This window comes from Vipera ursinii (assembly GCF_947247035.1).
Source record: "Vipera ursinii genome assembly, chromosome: 9".
Classification (NCBI taxonomy): Eukaryota; Metazoa; Chordata; class Lepidosauria; order Squamata; family Viperidae; genus Vipera; species Vipera ursinii.
This window is the reverse complement of record NC_139523.1, coordinates 25689781-25714666: the sequence shown is the minus strand read 5'-3', so window position 1 is coordinate 25714666 and position 24886 is coordinate 25689781. Positions and strand designations below refer to the sequence as shown.

General features: G+C 46.7%; 1 protein-coding gene across 2 annotated transcripts; it reads right to left on the bottom strand.

Annotated features, from left to right (window-relative positions):
• Positions 1 to 124: 124 nt before the first annotated feature.
• On the bottom strand, positions 125 to 23572 carry LOC310644706 (leucine-rich repeat and fibronectin type III domain-containing protein 1-like protein). 2 transcript variants are annotated; one of them, XM_083369996.1, is made up of 4 exons: positions 23187 to 23418; positions 11622 to 11789; positions 2567 to 3964; positions 125 to 789 (listed from the first exon to the last, which is right to left on the bottom strand). In XM_083369996.1, the coding sequence occupies exons 3-4, from the start codon at positions 3943 to 3945 to the stop codon at positions 288 to 290; spliced, it is 1881 nt and encodes a 626-aa protein (XP_083226122.1). In that variant the 5' UTR covers positions 3946 to 3964; positions 11622 to 11789; positions 23187 to 23418; the 3' UTR covers positions 125 to 287. The 2 variants fall into 2 exon arrangements, with proteins under 2 accessions (XP_083226122.1, XP_083226123.1); XM_083369997.1 differs by lacking the exon at positions 11622 to 11789 and having other exon boundaries at positions 23187 to 23572.
• Between the last annotated feature and the right edge of the window lie 1314 nt (positions 23573 to 24886).

Genomic DNA, 24886 nt, shown 5'->3' with positions numbered 1-24886 from the left:
TGCTGAAGGGAAATGCATCTGCTTAGTAGCACGTAACCTGAAGTATACGGAGCTTTTGAAAGTACTGATCCAGACTTGGTTGCAAACAGATAAGAATGACTAAAAACTTTCAAAATCACAGATTTTATATTTAATATAGTGCAACAAAAATAGTTAGGAATGCAAGAACTTTTACAGATTAAAAAAATAGTGTTTAAAACCATCTGATCTTAAAAATAGACAGTGAAGCTTAAAATACAACTACATTAGTTATTTTTAGTGCTTCTTGCCTGGGACCAGCATAACTATTAAGGAAAGACTTCATTTCTTAAAACAGACACTTCTGTAGAGGCTGCTCGTTCGTAGTCAAAGTCTACTATAGTTTTGCCTCTGAATGGTGAGCTTGAGCGTTCTTGTTGGATCCATTCAGCCAGTTTGGAACTGGAATGTACCATAGAGTTACTTTGACTACCATTGGTTTGAGAGCAAACATTATTCACTTCAGGGTTTTTGGTTTTGTGATGGTTGATGTAAACTTTATATTTCAGCAGAAGTATAAAGATGAAAACAAGGACAGATGCCACAATGATGCCTCCGATGATAATAATCATGGTTCCACCAAGAAACTGTGCATGGAGGGACTGACACTGCTGGTATGCCTCTTCTGTGGAGAACTGCACACACCCTACCATGAGGGTGGCTGTCAAAGAAGTGACACCATCATCATAAACAGCAAGGACACACAGGTCATAGTCCCTCCCAGCAACCAGGTCGGTCAGGAAGAAAGACTTGCTAGAAGGTGGGATCATCCTGCAAGAGAAGACAAACTCAGTCTATATAGCAAGAGAACCACCCAGTGTCATCCCTCTCCACTTTCGTGATTTCCTGAACCGCTAAAAGTATGAACAGGGTAGTTGTTGGCTGTGTAGGCAGTGTAGGTGTCCGTTGGTGGCCATGAGGGTGTTAAAATGGCAAAGTGTGCATTATGATGTTGTGATGCCTTCTGCCTTCTTCTCCTGGCATCACAGTATAGCGCACAAGTATATATGGAGTGCAATTTGTGTTTTGACATCACAATGTACTCACCCCCGTAGACACCTTATGCCCGTGAGCCAAAGGGGCAGCCACCAGTTACTTGCCTGGTGAACACAGGGCAACATGGACACAAAACGATGCAAGCAGGCAAACTTCACAAAGGGAACAGAGCGATGTGACTGAGTGCAGAAGGGCTGCTTTATTGGATGGCCTCTGTTGACCAACCTCCTTGCAACCACGACACCAAAGATGACTCTATGCCTGAGAAGCTTCAGTTACCACTTTGTTCACTTTGAACAGGAAACGGCTTTGATGGCAACAGGCATTTGCCAGCTTTGGAGATCTGCCTAAAACTTCAGAGGGATGACCTTTACCCGATTTGGTCCAAACGCAATTGAGTGCAGATAGCTGACATGAGAAGGGATCCACTAGCAGTGTTTTGGACTGTTGTAGCATCTTTATTAAAAGGCCGAAGCTTTCGTGAGCTGTGTCTCGTCAGGTAAACTGCAGCTGATGAAGGCTTCTGTCTTTTGATAGCATTTCTTGGTAGGAAAAGGAGCTACTGGACCCCTTATGGGTATAGGATATCATGGGGCTACGGAAGGAATTTCATAAGTTTGTATTATTGTTTCTTGGTTATTAACATGATGAGATGGATGGCCATACAAGTGGAAATAAATGCATGCATGCATACATTATTTTAGATTGTCCAGTAACCAAAGGGTTCTTAAAAATAGCATTAAACCTATTTTTATGAAGTTTTCTGTAACATCAACACACAAGGCTGTGTTTTTTAACTGCTTCAAGCTGATGGTGCATTCTTATTCTTTCTTTAACATAGCAACATTATAGTGTACACACACACACATACATATACACATACATACATATACATATTTAAATTGCTGTTTTTGATTATGTAAAGGCCTGACATATAGGTTTTTCTCTGACTAACCTAGACATGAAATTTATTCAAGGCCATATTTCACCTGCCATGGGGAGCAGAACTGGGACTGGCAAATTGAGGAAATTAACTGAGGGAGGAAGGAAGCAAGGAAAGAAGGAGCTCCATCCCTAGCTACTGTTAAGCTTAGGCCCAGGAAGCAATTTCAGAAAACTAGGAGACGGTGAGTTCTAGTCATGCCTTAGGCATGTGGCCGGCTGGGTGACCATGGGTCAGTCACTCTCAGCCGTAATAATGTTGCCAAGAAAATGACAGGGAGTACTCCAGACAGTCACCGGGAATCAAGGCACAAAAATGAAATCAAATTGACCAGCCTGTTTTCAATGCAGTTCTCATCTATCCTGTATGTAGTTCTAGTTTAAAAGGAATGTGAGGAACTAAAAGCCCTGTCTTGGATTTTCCCTTTTGAGTGGGAGAGGTTTCTCTTTTTCTCTTTTCATTCTGCCTCATGAGGATCTTCCTTTTACCTTCCCAACTCATTCCATGCGAAAGCATCATGCAAGCGGTTTCACTCCTCTAATTACCGAGCTTCCCACCACTACACCGTGCCAGAAATAAACTTGAAACAAGCCTGGCAAAAATGCGTACCTGTACACCAGGATGTCATCAGCAGAGCTGTTGTACTGTATCTGGAACATTCGCATCCCGGGAATATGGTGCTGCGAAGGCCACTGGATGAGGGCAGAGGATGAGGTCAGCTCAGCAATGGCCACTTTCCTCTCTTGGCGAGATTTGGTTTCATTAGAGAAGTTGGACTTGGCCGAAATAAGGATATCCGACGGGCCCGTCTCAGCTTCTTTGCCAGAGTTTGTGCTGTTAGCAAGATGAGGATATGGGTTGACCAGAAGTTCAACTGGTGCAGTGGACTCCCCTGCAGCATTGGATGCTATACAAGTATACATGCCGTGCTCTTCCATGGAAGTCTCTAAAATGTCTAAAGTCCCATTCTCATAGGAAATTGTTCGAGAAGTGTTGGAGACCAATTTTCCTCCCGGTGAAATCCAGCGCACGTATGGTTCTGGATCACCCACTGCTCTACACTTCAAGGAAACGCTCTGTCCTTCCATGATCACTTGTTTTGCCGTTCTGCGAGTGATCATTGGTGGTTCGCAGACAAACTCCTCCTCCTTAATGGACCAGAAGTACTTGCCCATCAGCTCGGGTGGGGAGGCACAGGTTTCCAAGTCATCTTCCCTAGTCAGGCGCCGCAGCCACACTAGCTCACAATTGCAGTGTAGTGGGTTCCCTCCAAAGCTCAGTACCAGAGAGGACAGAGGGGTGCCCTTGGGCTTGGCGTAGACAGGGATGCGGGAGAAAAGAGGGTCTGGAGGGATCTTCCTGAGCTGGTTAGAAGTCATGTCCAGCCGAGCCAGTTTGTGAAGGTCAGAGAAGATGCCTTCAGGAACAAAATCTATGAGGTTATGATCCAAACTAATAGTATTGGCATTTGAAAGCCTCCCAACGGTTTCCCAGGGGACATTAACAAGATTATTATAGGATAGATCCAGATCCTCAATTATGTCAATAAAATCATCAAAAGATCCAGATGAAATATAATGTAACTGGTTGTTACTGAGAATTAAGTGGCGAAGGTTGATCAACCCTTTGAAGTGATCCTCATCAATATAGGTGAGTCGGTTACTATCCAGGTGTAATGCATGAAGGCCTTTAAGATCAAAAAATGCATAAGGCATAATATGACTGATTGTATTTCGTGATAGCGTTAAATGGATCAGGTCTGTCATGTTTGCAAAATCCTTCCTGCGCAAACTCGTGATGAAATTATCCATCAGTCGGAGTTCTGCTGTCCGTCGGTCAATGGCAGGAGGGACAAAGAGCAGCCCGTTCTTTGTGCAGAGAATGGTGAAAGAGGGGGACACCGTCTGGCAGCTGCAGCGCATGGGACACATCAGGGCCCTCATAGCCATGGTGCTCGTGACCAGAAGGCAGAAAACCCACTTTTCCATGGTAAGATATAGAGGGCACCTAAAAAAAATATAGACAAATCCATGAAGGTGAATTTGAACAAAACATGCTTTAGATTAAGTAAAAAAAATAATGGAAAGCAGCATTTGCCTGGGAGTCTACTTGCTTACTCTCACATTGTGCTAATTTTTCAGCTAATCTATCTGCTGTGGAGATTAAAAAAAAAATAGCCTGAGACTGAAAGATGGCCATGGTTGGAGTCCAGAATTTCATTCTGAGGTGCTGCTGGCCTCTTGAATTGCTTTTTACTTTAAACAGAGTTTATTTTAAAAAAAGGTTTTTTAAAAGATATAAAAGGGTGGAGGTCATAGAACTATAAAGGGGGAGGAAGGAACTTTGGAGGTCTTCAATCCCCTTCCCAGGGCAAGAATTATCTCCAATAAATGGCTTCCTAATCCTGTGATGCAGACAATATAATTCCCAGAGACAAGGTGTTCCTTGGCTCTCAGTCAGAAAATTCCTCCTCTCTCCCTTCTGTAAAGCTTCCACTTTATGGCTCTCTTCCTCCCCTTGAGGACTACGAAGCATCTCTCTGCAGTACACCATGTGGTCACTAAGGGTTGAGCACAATTTGATGGCATATAATTAATGATAATCAATATTTAAGTTATATTAAAGGATTAACCAGGATCTCAAATGCATTACATTTTATCTAACCAGAATAGCTTCAGATAAGAGATCATAGAGGCTTCAGATTTCAATACTGCGTTTCTTATCTTATGCCGCATCAATAATTAATGACAGCATTGTTCTTGCAATTTTACATATTCTAATGTGATGTCCTTGAGGCTGGATGCACTTAGAAAGATGCATTCAGTATCGGATCAATGTGCTCCTGTGAGAATTACATTTCTTCGTTTCCAGCTGCGTTAATCTTTTGAAACTATTCAGGGTGTTTACTGTATTTCATTCCAGAAACTGTTACACTGACATTGCTCCTGCTTCCCTTAAAGACAATCACACAGATACAGTAACTCTATTTACTGCTTCAGCAAAAAGGCAAGAAATGTTATATAAAACCATGAAAAATAACTTATGTATGTAGGTCAGAATTTTGTCTCGGTCTGCCACAAAATGTCAGGAATGTTCAGAGGACCCCAGGAGGTGGAACTCCTTGATCAGCCACGAAGTTCTTTTTTATACCTGCTGCCTGATTTGATTTCTAAGGTGAGCCAAGGTCCAAGGTGGATTGCCACATCTGTCACGCTACTTTCCTACCAATTAATCCCATGGTGTTTCCTGGTTGTTATAATAGGTCCAGCTTGCTTCGGTTGAGGGGATGGAGCTGGTATTTGCCAATGACAGGAAATGGAAACTCCAACCCAGCAACTGAGATATAACCTCCTTTGGTTATAGCTAATAGCAAATTGTAATATTTAACATTGTTTCCTAATGCTGATCTTAGTGTGTGCCTCAAAAGAAAGAAACAATGTCTAACTTCTGAGGCAGCCTTTCTGCAAAGTGCTCCAGCCGCTGCCAGACCAGGAGATTATTCCTTATAAGCAGGGCAAGGCACCATGAGACCCATTCAGCTTCTTCAGGCTGAAAATACTGGTAATTCCTGATGCTTGTTTACTTGGCTTGCTGTGATGGTTTTTAGCTGCACTTTGTCCATTGCTGCAAACAGAAAAATATAAGTATGATACAAACAGAAGCCTTCCAGCTAGTAGCCTTCTCATTATTTTGAAGGGCCAAATTCTTTTCCCACCACAAACATCTTACAATATAACACAAAGTTGACAACAACTATTTGCACATCTCTCACTTAATTTTTATCCTCTATTATTCCAGTGTTTCAAAACTGCTCTTCTGAAAAGTCCATAAATTAAATGCAGCAGGAAAAAGCTTCTGCTCACTCGACAATAACCCCCTCTGGGCTGGAGAAAAGCTACTCCAAGAAGCTCAAGGACAGGGTGCCTGATCAGATCAGACCAACCCACCCCCTTGCCCCCACCCCCACCCGGTATCGCTCTATCAGGAGAGGCGAGCAGCCACAAGACTCCTCTCTAACTCACTTTATACTGCAGTCTCTGAAGAAACCCTCCCTAACCTCTCTCCACCTCACTGGGGGGGGGGGGCGCTCATCTCCTGGTTCCATGGCCAATGAGTCTAGAGAAGCGACCTCTTTCACGTGAACATAGTATATGATTTTTTTTTCAGCCTGTGTGTATAACCGAAATAGAGTCCTGAATACAACACTTCTTCCTTTGGGAACATCCTTGATTTACTTCTCCATCACAAGAGCATTTTAGTTAAGGGGCAATAATTTCCACACAATCAAATCCTGCCCCCCCAATCACTTGAACAATCACCGATCAACATGGCACCTAACAGTTCATGAATAGCTGATCAACAGCCACCAATTGCTCCATTTGTTCCAGCCTCCACTGAGGGTACCATTGCTGATCAATAGTTTCTGTGGCCCCCAAAGATCTACCAAGCCACCCATAACCCACATCTTCACTCACCAGAGAAACTAAATTTATAAGCCACCAAAATTCTAAGCTCCAGACAAAACCTGAATGTTGCCTTGGTGCCAAACCCACCCTGAGTTACCTGGAACAACCCAGAGAAGGAAGGTAAGTGGGGTTTAGGTTTCCTTTCTTCAGGACCTGCATGTGGAAAAGACATAACTGCCACAAAATAAAAATGCTAATTTAGAATCACCCAAGGGTCTCTAGGCCATGCATACTGTGCTTCTTTTTTTGACTGACAAACATACTCCAGGGCAGGCTCAGGTCTTCTTTCCATCCCATCCTCTTTATTGAGAGATGATTCAGCAGCCTAATTTTTTCTGCTATGAGTAGACTCATGCATTTCCTACAAGATAGTTTAGTTTATAGTTTATAGTTTATTATATTTGTATACCGCCCTTCTCCCGAAGGACTCAGGGCGGTGAACAGGGCACATATAAAATACAAGGTACAAAAGTTAAAAAGAGAATTAAATACAAAGCCCGAGCTAAAACAATAAATAATGTAAAAAAACACAATAAAAAACCCCAACACATCCCCCATCAGGCCAGGTCGGCTTGTTCAAATAAATAGGTCTTCAGATCGCGTCGGAAGGAGCGAAGGTCAGGCGCCGTCCGGAGCTCAACCGGCAACTGATTCCATAAGTGCGGGGCGCCCACAGAGAAGGCCCTCCCCCTGGGGGCCACCAGACAACATTCTCTGACCGGTGGCACCCTGAGGAGGCCCTCTCTGTGGGAACGCACAGGGCGGAGGGAAGTTGATGCCGGCAGCAGGTGATCCCCGAGGTACTCCGGACCCATGCCATGTAGGGCCTTGAAAACCATTACCAAAACCTTGAATCTCACTCGGAAGACAACTGGCAGCCAATGCAGCTCACGGAGCAGAGGTGTAACATGGGAGTATCAGGAGACTCCCAACACAACTCTCGCGGCTGCATTCTGTACCAGTTGGAGCCTCCGAGTGGTCCTCAAGGGAAGCCCCATGTAGAGAGCGTTGCAGTAGTCCAAACGAGAGGTCACGAGCGCATGAGTGACCGTACACAGGGCATCCCGGTCTAGATAGGGCCGCAACTGGCGCACCAGGCAAACCTGGGCGAAGGCCCCCCTAGTCACAGCCACTATATGGTCTTCCAAAGTAAGCCGCGAATCTAGGAGGACTCCCAAGTTGCGAGCCCTATCTACGGGGGGTAATAGCTCACCCCCCATGGAAAGAGATGGAATATTCTGAATATCCCGGGATGCCGGTATGCACAGCCACTCAGTCTTGTCGGGGTTGAGTTGAAGTCTGTTCCTCCCCATCCAGACCCGAACCGCTTCCAGGCAATGGGACATCACGTCGAGGGCATCACTGGGGTGGTTTGGGGTCGAAATGAAAAGCTGGGTATCATCAGCATACTGATGATACCCAACTCCAAAACCACGAATGATCTCACCCAGCGGTTTCATGTAGATGTTGAACAGGAGAGGCGAGAGGACCGACCCCTGAGGAACTCCACAAACGAGACCTCGAGGTCGACCTCTGCCCCCCTGCCAACACCGACTGCGAACGTCCCAGGAGATAGGAGGAGAACCACTGAAAAACTGTGCCTCCCACTCCCAATCCCCTGAGACGCCGCAGCAGGAAACCATGGTTGATGGTATCGAAAGCCGCTGAGAGGTCTAATAGGACTAGGACAGAGGAATATCCCCTGTCCCGGGCCCTCCAGAGATCATTCACCAGAGCGACCAATGCCATCTCCGTGCTGTACCCGGGCCTGAAACCCGATTGGTACGGGTCTAGATAATCCGCTTCATCCAGGACCAGAGGGAGCTGATGCGCCACCACACTCTCAACAACCTTCGCAACGAAGCGAAGGTTGGAGACCGGACGAAAGTTATTTAACACAGCTGGGTCCAAGGCAGGCTTCTTGAGGAGAGGTCTCACCACCGCCTCCAAGATAAGCTTGTGCAAAATATTTCCCCTCATAAACAAAATTCTTCCTCCACGCACTGGAATCCCTTAAGTCTGCTTCTAATTTCCTTGTCAGTGTTGTCGTTGTTAGCTGCAAAGTCATGTTCATGTCCGACCCATCGTGACCCTATCGACAACATTCCTCCAGGCCTTCCTGTCCTCTACCATCTTCTGGAGTCCATTTAAGCTCACGCCTCCTGCTTCAGGGACTCCATCCAGCCACCTCATTCTCTGTCGTCCCCTTCTTCTCTTGCCCTCCATCTTTCCCAGCATTAGGCTCTTCTCCAGTGAGTCCTTCCTTCTCATTAGGTGGCCAAAGTATTTGAGTTTCACCTTCAGGAACTGGCCTACTAAGGAGCAGTCAGGGTTGATCTCCTCTAGGACTGACTGGTTTGATCACCTTGCAGTCCGAGGGACTCGCAGGAGTCTTCTCCAGCACCATAGTTCAAAGGCCTCAATTCTTTGGCGCTCGGCCTTTCTTATGGTCCAACTTTCACTGCCATACATTGCAACTGGGAAGACCATAGCCTTGACTATACGCACTTTTGTTGACAGGGTGATGTCTCTGCTTTTTAGAGTGTTGTCTAGATTTGCCATGGCTTTCCTCCCCAGGAGCAAGCGTCTTTTAATTTCTTGGCTACAGTCCCCATCTGCGGTGATCTTGGAGCCCAGGAAAATAAAAGCTGTCACTAACTCCATTTCTTCCCCATCTATTTGCCAGGAATTGAGAGGGCCGGATGCCACAATCTTGGTTTTCTTAATGTTAAGTTTCAACCCAACTTTTGCACTCTCCTTCTTCACCCGCAACAAGAGGCTCTTTAGTTTTTCTTCACTTTCTGCCATTAGAGTGGTATCATCCGCATTACTTCGGTTGTTGATAGGTATTTCTCCCGGCAATCTTAATTCCAACTTTTGATTCAACTAGCCCTGCGTTTCTCATGATGTTCTCTGCATATAAGTTAAATAGGCAGGGCGACAGTATACAGCCTTGCTGGACTCCTTTCCCAATTTTGAACCAATCGGTGGTTCCGTGTCCAGCTCTCACTGTTGCTTCTTGACCTGCATATAGGTTTCTCAAGAGACAGATAAGATGGTCTGGTACTCCCCTCTCTTTTAAGAACTTGCCAGAGTTTGTTGTGATCCACACAATCAAAGGCTTTAGCATAGACAATGAAGCAGAAGTAGATGTTTTTCTGGAACTCTCTCATGGTGATAAGGACATCATTTTTTGGGTGTTAGTTCTATAAGGTGCTGTAGGGCTTCGTAGAACCGGTCAATTTCATCCTCTTCAGCACCGGTGGTTGGGGCATAGAGTTGGACTACTGTGATATTGAATGGTTTGCCTTGGATTCGAACCGAGATCATTGTCATTTTGGGGATTGTATTCCAGTATTGCTTTTCCTACTCTTTTATTGACTATGAAAGCTACTCCCTCTTCTGAGGGATTCTTGCCCGCAGTAGTATACCTGATGGTCATCTGAATTAAATTCACCCATTCCTGTCCATTTTAGTTTGCTGATTCCTAAGATGTCGATGTTCAGTCTTATCATCTCTTGTTTGACCACGTCCAGCTTGCCTTGATTCATGGATCTTACATTCCAGGTTCCTATGGAGAAAAAATCTTTACAGCATCGGACTTTCCTTTCACCACCAGACACATCCACAGCTGAGCATTCTTTCGGCTTTGGCCCAGTCGCTTCATTCTTTCTGGCGCTACTAGTACTAGCCCTCTGCTCCTCCCCAGTAGCATATATTGGACGCCTTCCGACCTGAGGGGCTCATCTTCCATATAGTTTTGCCTTTTGGTACTGTCCATGGGGTTTTCATGGCAAAGATACTGGAGTGGGTTGCCGTTTCCTTCTCCAGTGGATCACATTTTGTCAGAACTCTCTGCTACGACCTTTCCGTCTTGGGTGGCCCTGCACGGCATAGCTCATAGCTTGTCATTACAAAAGTTAATTTTATAGGAAAAAATGAACTTGAAAATCCTAGCTTTTAACAGCTGACTCAACTACTGAATGTCCCTTCCAAAACTGCAAAATCAGAATTTGTCCCATCTTTGCTGCAAATTTGCCCACAGCCCAAAAAACCCCGACCAAGCAATTAATTGCAAAATTTTCAAGCCTGGCAGGCATGTCGCCATGCAGGTGTTATGCCCAGCACAGCTTCAGAACCTCTGTTCAGTTACAGTCTGTTGAAAGAATAGGGCTGCCCATTGAGGGATTCGGTATCCTTGCTTCTGCAATCAGAAAGGGTTTCTGTGGTGCTGGACTATCTCCACAACCTGCTTTCCAGAGGAATAGCCATCTCAGCTTGCTGCAAGCAGATTGCCAAGGCCTGCTGCACTATCAGACTCTTTATAACATTCTTTTTCCCAGAACAGAACACACCTTTGACCTTTGACTATTCAAATGGAAGCCCAAGCACTTCCTAAAGAAACCATTCCCTTCATAATCAGCAGGAACACACCAGAAACAAATCCACCATACCACAAAAATTCTTTGGTGTCTCCTTTGAGAGGGACTTAAAACATTCCATTTATAGTCCAATGGCGCCAGAGTTAGGAGTGGGCGCACCTCCAGGTCTCCAGGGAAAGGCTGTTCGCAAGAGAAAGGCCACAGTGGAGAAACATCATCTCCAACTTGCCCACCCTGGATTCTCACTCACAGCCTTCCTTCTCAAGACATGTGGACCATACAGGGAGGTTCCAGTCTGTCTTAATCGCACTATAAAAGGTATTAGTCAGGCTCCATTTGAGATGCTGTGTCGAGTTCTGTAGACCTCACTCAAAAAAAGACATTGGGAACATTGAGCGAGTCCAGAGATGGGCAACAAAACGGTGAAAAGCTTGAGGGACAAAACCTTTCAGGAGAGATTGAAGGAAATTAATATGCACAGCCTGGAAGACAGAAGGGAACGTGGGTACATGATTGAAACCTTTAAATATATTAAGGGTGCCAATAAGATTCTAGAAGATAGCGTTTTCAATATTAAAATATTGACATTTTATTGAAATACTTCAATATTTCAGTCTTCTGTGCCTCCAGGTTCTCTTTCCTCCTTCTAGAAACAGGGAAGTTTTGTCTCTACCACTAAGCTTTTCTGAGCAACAGAGAGACATCAGCTCCACATTCTGAAGGGACAGAGAGCAACAGAGCAGCCTTTTGACCAGACAGAAAAAGCACAGACAGAGGGGAGGCAAGAGGCAAGATAAGGAGAGATTCTGCTCTTACTTTTTAAGTATTCCTCAAGTTCACTGCTAAATGAGCTCCAGCCGTGCATCTACTTCCTTCAGAAGCTCCTTGCTGTTGGATGAACTTGATGTGATAAGTCTTCTACACAAACTTGCATTTTCTCTGCTAACCCAGCAGTTCTAGTGGTCTTGGAGGAAGTCATTCTCCCTGCAATTACAGAGACCATTTTTTGTACTGGAATTCTATTATAGCAGAAACTTTGGCAGGTGATGGAACAGGTTGCAATAAAATGGCTATGTATGGACATGTGCATATAATAAAAGGGGCTGTGTACAAACACAAGCATGTATTTCTGTTTATATGGCTGCCCATCTCAGCAAGGTAAATCTGAGCAGCAAACACAATTAAAAATATCAGCATATTAAGAAAAATGTAGAAATGTAAAGACCACATAAACGTATTTTAATATCTTTAGTTCTGGAGAAGGTAGCACTGCCCCTGCCAGACCTAGTACACAACTCTCAACTCCTGCTGAAAGAGCAGGTGGCAGTCGTGGCTAGGAGAGCCTTTGTGCAACTTCAGGTTGTGCACCAGTTGTGCCCTTTCCTGGATTGAGAATCCCTGCGCTCAGTCACTCAGGCCCTAGTTATCTCTCACTTGGACTACTGCAATGTGCTCTACATGGGGTTACCCTTGAAAAGTATTTGGAAGCTACAGGTGGCTCTGAATGCAGCTGCGTGGACAGTTCTTACACTAGTTACCCATTTGCCACCTTCAAAGCCCTTTATGGCAGGGGGGTCCAAGTTACCTGAGGATCCTTCTCACTCCAATGCGATTGGCTCACCACCGATGCCAGCAGAAGGGGCATGCTGCAGACCCCACTGATCAAAGAATTTGGGCTGGCGGTGTCCAGCAGATGAGCCTTTTCTGCTGCAGCACTCACCCTGTGGAACCCCAAAGCCCTCAGGGTGAACTCTGCCCCCATCCTTGTGACCTTCTCTAAAGGTCTTAAAACCTGGCTCAACCGGTTCGCCTGGGGCCCAGATGGGGCCTTGTCACCCTGTGGTTACAATCTTATCACATTGTAAGCCACCCAGAGTTGTGTGACAGTGAGAATAAATGTAATAAATAAACAAATAAGCAGGAAGGCAAATTAAAATAAAAGCAAGAAAAAAAATCCATCTGTAATAAATTAATAGTTCACTAGTTCAACTAATGGATGAGCAAAGGCCCATGTCCTTTTCAAAAGTAGAAGGTAATAATCTCCTCAGCACTTTGGAAAAGACGCAGCTGCCATTCCAATGGAAAAAGGACACCTGTGTGTGACATCACAGCAGACACCCATGTGCCCATGAGCACCCTGATGCCCAATGCAAATAAATCAACTGCACGGTAGCATCCTGAAGTCCATTTTCACACTCCACCTCCTGCAGTTGTTGGTGAGAGGATTCCTCACTGCAGACCTCATTACTCCAGCTGCAAAGCCACAAATTATGCCAACCGTCTGGAATCCATTTTAATGCCCTAACCTTGCACTGGTTTTCAAGGTGCTCCATCAGAAGTTAAGTAAAAACAATAAGCATAACTAGAAGCATCCAACTACTGTGGCAGTTACAACTACGAGTGTCACAATTCCATTCCCCACTTAACTTCCATCAAGAGCACATACAGCACGAGCAGATCAGGGCCTCACCCAGTGCAGCATCCTGCCTCTGCAGCAACCAACCAGGTGCTTCTTTTGGGAAGCCTTCAAGTGGGAGACTGGTGCTCCTTCGGCTTCCCCAGCAGCCATTCCCTCTGCAAAGCTGCCACTGTGACCAGCGGCTGTTGCCTGCTTGGCACCTGGCTTTCACTCCTCTTCTAGAGCCAAGAAAGTCCTTGGCCATGCCTGACCTTCCATCCTCTGTCATCTGCCTCCAGTCTCCCGCTGGAAAACAATTTATCTGGAACGGCAAAGGGATGCATTACTGAAGACTTTCGAGCATCTAGTGGCCAGGATGGCACTTTCCCCATTTCTAGCACTGAGAACCAAAAGCATGAACTACCATCTGCTGCAAGAGAGAAAGCTTCCACCTACCAGAAACAAACCCGTTTAATAACGGTAAAACAAGAGGATCTATTTAGGTGGCTGACTCTGCTAGTTCTATGCTCAGTGCTCTTCAGAGTGTACCAACACTTATATGCAAAATAGGCCATTTCTTTCATCAAATAAACAGACTGCGCTTCAGAAAGAGTGTTCTGTACCAGCCTGCTACTGGCCTTGCAGAAAAGGCAACCCCTTTACAGACGGCAAGAGGCTGGAATACGTCTGCCAAATTTATTACAAAAACAAACAAGACACGAACCAAGATATCGGAGCTTTGAGACACTATCTGAGCATTGCTTTCAGCAAACCAGCCCTCCCCACACAAGTCCTTTATAAAGAGTTCAGGGCGTGGCTTCTCTCTGCCTCCTTCCGAGAAGCCCCATTGCCTTCCTCTGTTTACTCCTACTTGACTGCCTCCTGCGTCGGGCGTCCTTGAACAGGGCCAGCTGTGGGTCATCTTCATCCACGCTGTCAGGCTCACACAGCTGGGTCTCCACCAGGTGGGAGGGGCCTGGCTGGGGGCTCTGCGGAGCCTCAAAGCCATCATCAGCAAGTTCTTCAACACCCCCCTCCTCCCCCTCATCTGAGTCATCCGACCCAACTGCCGAACCCACAGGCTGACCCTGAATCACAACAAAGAGGAAGAATCACAAATTTGAGAGACTGATAATTTACACTTTACCCCTTCATTGAATAAAGAAAGATACAGAATTTGTACTTGCTTCTATGTGTATTTTCTTCCTACGCTTCCCTGTGCAACAAAGTTTTAGCTTTCTTTTGCTCAATTTCTATCATTGATGGTTGGAGTCATTTCAATTTGCTGGTCTTTTTCAATAAGTTGATGGCAAATGCCACCTTTTTGAGACAGCTTTCCCAAGCAGTTAAGTGCCCAAGAAGCTCCGATCTGGACTCCATGTTTAAAACTCAGGAGCTGGCTTCTTATGGAACACAGAACAAAGATCAGGTGGGACACCAAAGAAGCATCCCCCAATTCATCTTAGAAGTGCTGCATGCCACTTGTTCCATTATACCGGCTTGACTGCCAAAGATATAATGTACCCTTTAAGTTTTAACTAAGAATTATTCAAAAGGGAGTTTGCAAATTAAAAGCAATCCTGCTATAGCCATTGTCATTTTAATGGGATAATACAAAATTGAAGGAACAGGGTTGCCTTCTAAAATAAATGTAATCTTTACTTATTTTAACTCTTTTACATTTCATCCAACATTTCAAAGTGTCAATGAAGATCAAAATCTTGCACCTCTTGAGTGCAAAGCTTCATCCCCCAAAACATCTGGCTCTAGTGCAGAAAAAAATCTGCAACTCCCTGTTTTGCCCGGCTGCAAGGCTGACAAGCCGCCCAGCCCCATCTCTACAAACAGCTCTTGCTGTGCCTGGAGATGAAACCAACATTTCATCAGAATCAGAATCAGAATAGATCTGGAAGGGACCTTGGAGGTCTTCTAGTGCAACCCCCTGCTCAAGCAGGAGACCCTATGCCATTTCAGACAAGTGGCTGTCCAGTCTCTTCTTAAAAACCTCCAGTGATGAAGCACCCACAACTTCTGGAGGCAAGACGTTCCACTATCAGGAAATTTCTCCTTTGTTCTAGGTTGGTTCTCTCCTTGATTGTTTCCATCCATTGCTTCTTGTCCTGCACTCTGGTGCTTTGACTCCTTCCTCTTTGTGGCAGCCCCTCAAATATTGGAACACTATCATGTCCACCCTTGTCTTTCTTTTCTCTAGACTAGCCAAACCCAAATCCTGCAACCATTCTTTATATGTTTTAGTCTCCAGGCCTTTAATCATCTTAGTTGCTCTTCTTTGCACTTTTTCCAAAGTCTCAACATCTTTTTTGTAATGTGGTGACCAAAACTGGATGCAGTATTCCAGGTGTGGCCTTACTAAGGCTTTATAAAGCTATACTAATACTTTATGTGATTTGATTCTATGCATCTGTTTATACAACCAAGGATCGTATTAGCTTTTTTGGCGGCTGCTGCACACTGCTGGCTAATGTTTAACTTATCATCCACTAGGAGTCCTAGATCCCTCTCACAGTTACTGCTTTTGAGCCAGATTTCGCCTAACCAGTAGTTGTATCTTTGGTTTTCCCTGCCTAAAACCTTGCTTTTTTCCACACTACATTTCGTGTTGTTGGATAGGGCCCATTGTTCAAATCTGTTTTTGGATCCTGACCTTGTCTTCTGGGGTGTTGGCTATTCCTGCCAGCTTAGTGTCATTTGCAAATTTCATGAGTTCCCCTTCTATTTCCTCATCTAAGTCATTAATGAAGAAATTGAAGAGTACTGGGCCTAAGATGGTGCCTCGTGGCATCCCATTGCTTCCTTCCCTCCTTTTAAATGTAGTATCATTGAGTATGACTCATTGAGCACGTTTTGTCAGCCAGTTACAAATCCATCTGGTGGTGACTAAATTAAAGACCAGTGAAATGCTGGTGGTTCACTTTGTCAAAGAATGAAAAAAAAAGGTTTGGCATGATCTGTTTTTAACAAACCCATGCTGGCTTTTAATTATAGCTTTATTTGTCTCTAGATATTTTGAGATCTGTTTTTTGGTTATCATTTCCAACAACTTTCCACGTATTGAGGTTAGGCAAATTGGTCTGTAGTTTCCTGAGTCTGTTTTTTTCCCCTTTTTGAAGATGGGGACCACATCAGCTCTTTTCCAATCCTCAAGTAATTCCCTGGTGTGCTAGGATTTTTGAAATATATGATAAAATGGTTCTGAGATTATATCTGCCAGCTCCTTCAGAATTCTGGGATGTAAACCATCAGATCCCAGTGGTTTATATTCATCAAGATCAGATAGGCGTTCTCTATCCGATTTTCTTGCTTATTTAATTTTTATTTTTAGCCTGTCTTTTACACTTAGGTTTTTGGTAGGCTTTCTTTTTGCTTGAAGACTGATGCAAAGAATGAGTTAAGCAGCTCTGCTTTCTCTCTACTGCCTGTTACTCCCTTGCCATCTTCTCTCTTAAATAGACCTACTGTTGTCAATGCTGCTAACATCAGATGTTCTCTCTTTGACAACAGACATCTTTTCTCTTCTGGTTTTAGAGTTAAATGATGCTGGGAGGGGGGATGTGGATGAGAGTCCACTTAGTCATAACAACAATAACTCAGCCCTGGGAATCAAGGTTATTGCGCCCAGAGCTGGTAAAGATTTGGTGGGCAGGAGAGCTGGAGAGAAAGCGCACGCTTCAAGCTAATTGGGGAATGTGATTTGTGACTGTTAATTGGAGGAGGGAATTGTGCTTTGCTACTTTGTGCCTAGGAGAAGGGAATTCAGTTTTTGGCTTTAACTATGTAGTGCAGATAATTTGTTTCTCGAATAAAAGATTCGTTAAGGTAAACAATGCCTCGAAGTTCTTTTAAAGAATTTCATCTGCCAGAAACATGACACTGTCTCCTTGACTTTTTTCTTGTTATTTATACAGTATGTTGAAAGAAACTTTTTTTAGTTATCTTTGATTTTTGTTGCAAGTCTTTGCTCATCCTGAGCCTTAGCTTTCCTGACTTCATCTTTGCAAAAAAAATAAAAAACCTACACCAACAACAGTGTATGATATAGCTATTAATTTTTATTTTATTTCCAGAAAATGTACAAAAGTTAATAGTTAAATGGTACAGTGACTGTTTTTTCTACTTATTGCTATAAATCAGTATGGAAAAAGTTCACATAAAATCACTAGATGAGCAAAAGGGTGGTTGATCGTTATCCCAAAGGTGCTTTATCGAAAGGCACCTTTGGAATAATTGTTTCTTGAAGACATTTCACTTCTCATCCAAGAAGCTTCTTCAGTTCTGATTGAATGGAGGGGGAGGAAGGATTTATTTTATTCTGCCCTGTGAACCGCCCTGAGTCCTCAGGGAGAAGGGCGGTATATAAGTGTTATTAAATTAAATTAAATTAAATTAAAATTATATTCCTTGCAATCATCTGGTTGTTAGCACTGTCTCTAAGAGTCATTAAGGCCACTTGGGGGTTCATCTGGGTCACCTGAATAGTGCAAATGGGTGTGGAGCCTTCTTGGAACTGCTGAAAGGACTGTGTTGTAAACAAGAGAAGGGTGGTGTCGTACCCCTCACCTTCTGTTGCGGGAGATCTCTTCAATTTTAACATAGATGGCCTCTTTGACTCCTCTTTCAAACCAGCAGTCCTCCCTATCCAGAATGTAGACTTTGCTGTCTTCAAAAGAATGGTCTTTGTCTTTCAAATGCAGATGGACTGCTGAATCTTGTCCTGATGGGTTTGTTCTCCTATGTTGTGCCATGCATTTGTGAAGCGGTTGTTTTGTTTCTCCAATAAACAGATCTGCACATGTCTCACTATTTTCTACTGCATATATTACATTGCTCAGTTTGTGTCTGGATGTTTTATCCTTGGAATGGACAAGCTTCTGCCTGATCTATATGGGGTGGGGTGGGTGGGTGCTTCTGTAATCAACTCTGTAACATCAGCTCTTTGATTCACATGGGAAGATGTCAAGGAAAATAATCTGGCTTTCTTGGACTGAGCAGTACACATTAAGGAAAACAGAAGCCTTAACACTGACGTTTACAGAAAACCCACACACAGAGATCAGTGTTTACATTTTGATTCTCACCACCCACTGGAACACAAAATGGGAGTGATCAGAACCTTATACCACTGGGCTGAAGGTTGCCTACCAGTAAAGAGGGAAAAGAAGAAGAATTAAAACAAATCAAGGAAGCTCTCAGAACTTGTGGCTATCCCAACTGGGCTTTCACATCTAAAAAAAAGACCCAGCAGGAGCTCCTCTATAACAAACAAAGAAGAGAAGAACAAACGAAGCAAAGGTGCTTTTTCGAGGGCCACTGGACTTTCTTGTTTTTCTTTGAAGACATTTTGCTTCTCATCCAAGAATCTTCTTCAGCTCTGATTGGATGGTGGGGAATGGAAGGATTTATATTCCTTGCAGACAGCTGGTCATTTGCATTCTTTGAGTTGTCATTCCATACATTGCAGGGATATCTGAAAAGCTCAGGAGGATTTTCAACCAACACAATATACATATATACTTTAAACCCCAAAATACACTAAGGCAGAAACTTGTCCACCCCAAGGAGAAAACACCAGACATAAAATGGGCAATGTGATATATGCAATACAATGGAGTGAGACATCCACAGATGCATTTGGAAAAACAAAACAATGGTGAAAAAAGTTAGGTTCTACATTTAGGCAAGAACAGAGCAGCAAAGGTTGATGCCCAAGGTAAAGTAGCCAGAACATTACAGCCTTCCCATCCCACTCCCTGCCCCAACGGAAATGGCTCTGTGAGCCAAGAAAGGCTGGAAATAGCTTTTCCTGCACAACTGCCAAGTAAATACAAACTTCTAACAAGGCCCTCAAAAGCAGCCCCCTAACCCCTCCCCCTAACCCCTCCTTTCGCCCAGGTTCGCCTGGTGCGCCAGTTGCGGCCCTATCTGGACCGGGATGCCCTGTGTACGGTCACTCATGCGCTCGTGACCTCTCGCCTGGACTACTGCAATGCTCTCTACATGGGGCTTCCCTTGAAGACCACTCGGAGGCTCCAACTGGTACAGAATGTGGCCGCGAGAGTTGTCTTGGGAGTTTCCCGGTACTCCCATGTTACACCTTTGCTCCGCGAACTACATTGGTTACCAGTTGTCTTCCGGGTGAGGTTCAAGGTTTTGGTTATGATCTTTAAGTCCTTACATGGCATGGGTCCGGGATACCTCGAGGACCACCTGCTGCTGGTGTCAATTCCCCTCCGCCCTGTGCGTGCCCACAGAGAGGGCCTCCTCAGGGTGCCTCCGGTCAGGGAATGTCGACTGGTGGCCCCCAGGGGGAGGGCCTTCTCTGTGGGTGCTCTGGCATTATGGAACCAATTGCCGGTTGAGCTCCGGATGGCATCGGACCTTTGCTCCTTCCGCCGCGGGCTGAAGACCCACTTATTTGAATTAGCTGGTCTGGCCTGATGGGGAATATTAGGGTTTTTTAATGGGTTTTTTACTATTTTATTGTCATTGTATTTTAATTGGGCATTGGTTTAATTTCTTTTTAATTTTTGTACTGCTATTTATATATGCCCTGTTAACCGCCCTGAGTCCTTCGGGAGAAGGGCGGTATAGAAATTGAATAAACCTGAACCTGAAAAGCAGGCTGGAACTGATGGGAAGCCTTGTACTTTGCAGATTGACGGACTTCCAAAAAACAACCAGAGGGTGATCCTCAGGCATGGTAACTATGAGAAATATTCAGAAGAGAGAAACCCACCTACTGTTACAGGTCATCCTTGATTTACAACCATTCATTTATTGATTGCTCAAACTTACAGTGGCACTGAACAAAGTGACTTATGACCATTCTCACACTTATGACCACTGCAGCATCCTCACAGTCACATTATCAAACTTTGGGAGTTTGGCAACTGACATGTATTTACAAAGGTTGCCACATCCTGTATTTAAGGCCCAGATTGTTCTAAGTAGGAAAACCTCAACATTCGGGGTGAGCTCCTTTCGCTGAGTGTGTCAGGTACCCATCTATTGGAGATGCTTCATTTTTGATGGGCAATATAACCTCTTCCTGTTCTATGATTCTGTGGCTGCATCTGCAATAGAGAAAGAGAAGCTGCAGGAGTTTCCTGCACTCTCCAGAAGCAATAACTAGAAATGCCAGTATGGAGGGCTTCGAAGTCAGTTGAAATTTGAACAGCTGCTACCACTAGTATCTCCATTTCAACTGACCAAGGAACCCATTTCAACTGACCAGGGAACCCTGCAGAGCAAGAGTTAGCCTATTTGAGAAAGTAAAAAAAGACCCAGAGCCTTGCCTTGGCCCTTGACAAGTAGCAAGCCTCGCTCACATTGATGATGTTATCTAATTGGGTAATGAAATGTTTGGAAGCAAACAACCAAGCTCAAAGAGCACCAAGGTCTCCACACTTCGTGGAGGAAACCGTGGTTTTAGTTAGAATTTATACACTTATCCTGCAGTTTAGAACAATAAACTTGGACACAATTTGCAGCTAAATTATAGCTCTTAATTCAGGAGATTTATACTGCTCCCACCCTAATGACACTCAGAAAATCATTAAAAATGTGGTTGTTCTTCCACGCCTTGGCGCAGGTTGTGGTTGTGAAAACCTTATATGTTTGGCTTATTTGTTTTTTGTTTTTTAAATTGGTCTTACAGTTGCCTTTTAGGCAACTTACCATTCTCTTAGGCATCTCTTAATGTATCTGCAGCTGCTAAGTGGTACAGAGGATGCCAAAAGGGTCAGTTTCCATGCTGATCCAATGCAAATGGATAAATGCAGGACACAAATAAATAAAGACCAGTTTTCAGCACAAAGGCCAAGAGCATCGGCACTAAAGAGAGGCCCTGAAGGAAGAAGGCATTCCTTGTGAAAATGAGGTGGTGCTCTCTCCCCCCCTTTCCCACATGCACATCTATGTCCTTTTTACAGAGGACCAAGAGTTGAAATAAAGGAAGGAGAACCCCACTTTAGGTTTCATTCCAGAGATCCTGAACAGAAACTTGGCAGAAGTCAAAATTTTAACAGCCAGCAGACACACAGAAAACAAAGAAAGCTGGGCAACCAGATGGCCCAGTGGGACTCCACACGCATGAAAACCCAGACTTCCTGAGCAGGAGGCCCTGGCCGATTGCCTCTGCACGATGGTGCTCCAGTGAGCCAACAGCCAACAACTCCACACATCGCAGAATCCGAGGCCTGCCTGCTGCAGGGAAGAGATGATGGGCCATCCCATCATGGTCTTGCCATCCCACAGGAGCGTCACAGGAGTCACAGAACCACCCCATCCCTTTGGGCCACCATCAGCAGCAGAGCAGTGAGATGGAGCCAAAGGCCCTTCAAAATGCCCTGGCATCATAGAGCAAGGCGAGCTGTGCTATGGGGTCCAGCAGGGAAAAAACTCTCCAAAGAGGCTCGCCTCTAGCAGGAGAAGCCTTGGAAACAGGCTGGGTGGCGTCTCTTCATTAAGCCACACCCACCTTCACATTTCAAGGCACCCATTTTTTCTTTTGGATGAGTTGCTGTGGCTGTTCTACTCCTGATTTATGCAATTATTGATGTTTTTCCAGGCAAATAATGTATTTGCTTAACACATTAAACAATTCCAAAACATTTTAAAAGAAAAACCACAACATTCTATTCGTGTTTCCCATACAAAACATAAAAAGCATTAATCGCACGTGGGTCTGCCGGCCATCCTCTGGCAGCATTCTCTCCCACAGGATCAGGCCCCACCCGGCCAGCTGAGCAGAGACACTGGCTGAGAAGCCACAGGTCGCAGCACTCCAGACAGGCTCGAAGCCGGCACAGGGCCCGTCCTCACATGCACACCGGTCCAGGAACAAGCCGACCGCAAGCATCACTCAAGGGTCCCTACTATTTCAGCTGGGGAAGAATGGGAGGTCTGGCAGGGATGGGTTTGGGCGCTGAAAGACTGGTTCAGGACCCCTCTAGCCAGCCAGCCAGCTGTGGCGAAGGGAAGAGCAGCCGCACTGCCCTGCACCCAAGGCCGGTGCGCTCAGTAGCTGCACCACCCAGGAGGAGCAAGAGAGGATGGTCACTTCCTCGATGACAGCGGGGAGAGTCCATCAAGAACCACCGCAGCAGCTTTCACAGTCTAACCACCGGATGAAGGAGGGACCATCCTTAAGTGCCCCAACCCGCACACTAGCAAACGAGCCCGGCGATCTGGACATGGTTGCCCAGCGGAGGAGGGGTCCCCACCACGCTGCCAAGGGGCTAAGCCAAAGAAAGCAAATAAACCTTGCTTTGCCTGGAAGGTGGCACCCAGAGCGGCGCAGCTCCCGGCTACAAAGGCTGCCTTGCAGAGAGGCCCCAGGCCCACCACCCCAAGACCTGCACAAGGCGGGGAGGCCGGCGGCCTCTGCAGCTGAAGGCCAAGAGAAAGCGCAGCGAGTGCCAGTGTGCCAGTGGCGAGGGCGTCCCAGCGGGCCTGGAGACCAGACGCGTCCGGTACCGGCCGGCTTCTCATGGCGGCGTAGTCTTCTGCCTGCCGACAGGCGCTGCGCTGCGCCGCTCGTCGCGAGATCCCGTCGTTGTCCGGCTCGGTTCGGGGCTGCCTCGGCGCCACAGGGGAAGCAAGTGCTCGCCACTCCCCAATAGAGGTTCCCCGCCGCCAGGTGGGCACCTCAGAGCAGCCGCCCAGAATGGCCAGTAGGAGCCACGCGTGAGCTGCCGACAAGGGCGCATCCAGCTCGGAGGAGGCCCGGCACGAGTGGAAAGAGGCCGATTCCGCCAGCAGCAAGAGCGCGCCCGCGCGCACACGCCCCAAGCTTCGAAGCGCCTCCTCCTCCCGTTGCTCCGCTTCACAACAACGTGCCCGATGGAAGGGAACCGCGGCCACGCTGGTAAACACCGAGCACGGTTGCGGCTCACGCAGAAGCCGCGCTGCGGCTTCCCCGCAGGGAGGCGCTCCAAGTACGCCCTACTCGCCTCCCTTCTCACCTCGAGGCTTGCCATCGGTCGGGAAGGGGCTCGCCCTGCTTGCCCCTTGCCAGCAACAGTCGTCCTCCCCCCCCGGAGAGTGAGCAAGACCAGGTCGCTCGCTTCCGTCGAGCTCCGGCGCGCCGGCCGGGAAGCCCTCCGCTCTCGCCGGCTCCTCGGTCTCTTCCGCGAAGGCTGATCCGGAACGACAGGCGGTGACTGCGCAAATCTGGGCGAAGGCGAGTTGCCGCCGCGACGCCCCTCTGGCCGCGCGCTTTTACCTGGCCCGACGGCCACCGTTCGCGGCCGCGCCTCCTCTGCGCGCCCGAGTCGGTAGGCGAGGCTGGCCATGCGCTCGCCCGGAGAGGCTCCTCCCGCCGGCTCGTCACACGCGCGGCATCGTCCGCCGGCGCTACGTACTTTCTCGCGGCTCCTGTCCTTCTGACGCTCCCGCGCGGTGGTCGCAGCCGAGCACGCCCAGTAGCCACCGCTCGGAGGGCCCACGGATACCGCTAAGGAAGCCCGTGCGCGGTAGTTACGGCGGAAGGATTTCCGCCCGCTCGGCTGCTGAGTGGGGCAGCTGCAGCGAATGAATCGCCGGCTCTGAACGAAGTCGCTGCTGCCGGTGCCAGAAGATGTGGGACGGGGGGGGGGGGCGGATGCACCCCTGCCTCTCTTTCTCGGAAAGGGAGGGCCAGCAAGCAAACCAAGCGATGGCTATTTTGAGGCTCGTAGGATTTCTGGCAATTCTGCGCTTGGCGCGCCCGCCCCTGCACGCGTGCCTGTTCGCAGACGGAAACGACGAGTCCTGATTCTATCCCCCCCCACACACACACACACCGTCTTTTGCGTGGCTCCTTTCTTTGAGGCCTGCCCACTGGAGTCTTGCGGTTTCCAGCAGCAGCAGCTGAAGGGATCTCTTCACAGGAGGCCATGCCGCCCCCCCCCCGCCCCACCCACCGATTCAAAGAAACTCAGGGAGCTTTGCCCTCAAGCTGGTGCTGCCAGAAGGGTCTGCCAACTGGCCAGGAAATGTATATATGTTGTCTAAGGAGGAGGCAGACTAGGGGAGACAAGATATTACCCTCCCACTACCTAAGGGGCTGCCACAAAGAAGAAAGGGAGGAGTTATTCTCCAAAGCACCTGAAGGCAGGCCAAGAAGCAAGGGATGGAACGTTATTAAGGAGACATGTAACCTAGAACCAAGGAGAAATGTCTTGACATTGAGAACAATTAACCGCTGGAATGGCTTGCTTTAAGAAGTTGTGGGTGCTCCATCACTGGAAGTCTTCAAGAAGAAACCGGACACAGCCATTTGTCCAAAATGGTCTAGGGCAGCAGTTCCCAACCTTTCCAGTTCCACAAAATGGTGGCGGGGAAGCGGGGATGGTTTTGTGTGCACCCTCACCTGCCACTTGTGTGGCCCGGTTCTCAACGGGCTGCAGCTGCGGAGGTTGGGGACCCCTGGCCTAGGGTCTCCTAACAGGAGGCTGAACTAGAAGACCTCTAAGGCCCCTTCCAACTCTGGTGTTTCTGCTCTCTGAAAATTGGTCTCCATCCATCAGCACATATAGGAGGATTAACACTCCCCAAGAGCAGGCAGAAGAAGGGGGCAATGACCTCGGTTACAAGACTGCCCCCCCCTTTCAGGACAGGCAGAGGCCTCCTGAGATTTCTTTCGCTGCGTCTCTTTGAAAGAATTGGCCCCAACCATCTGCAA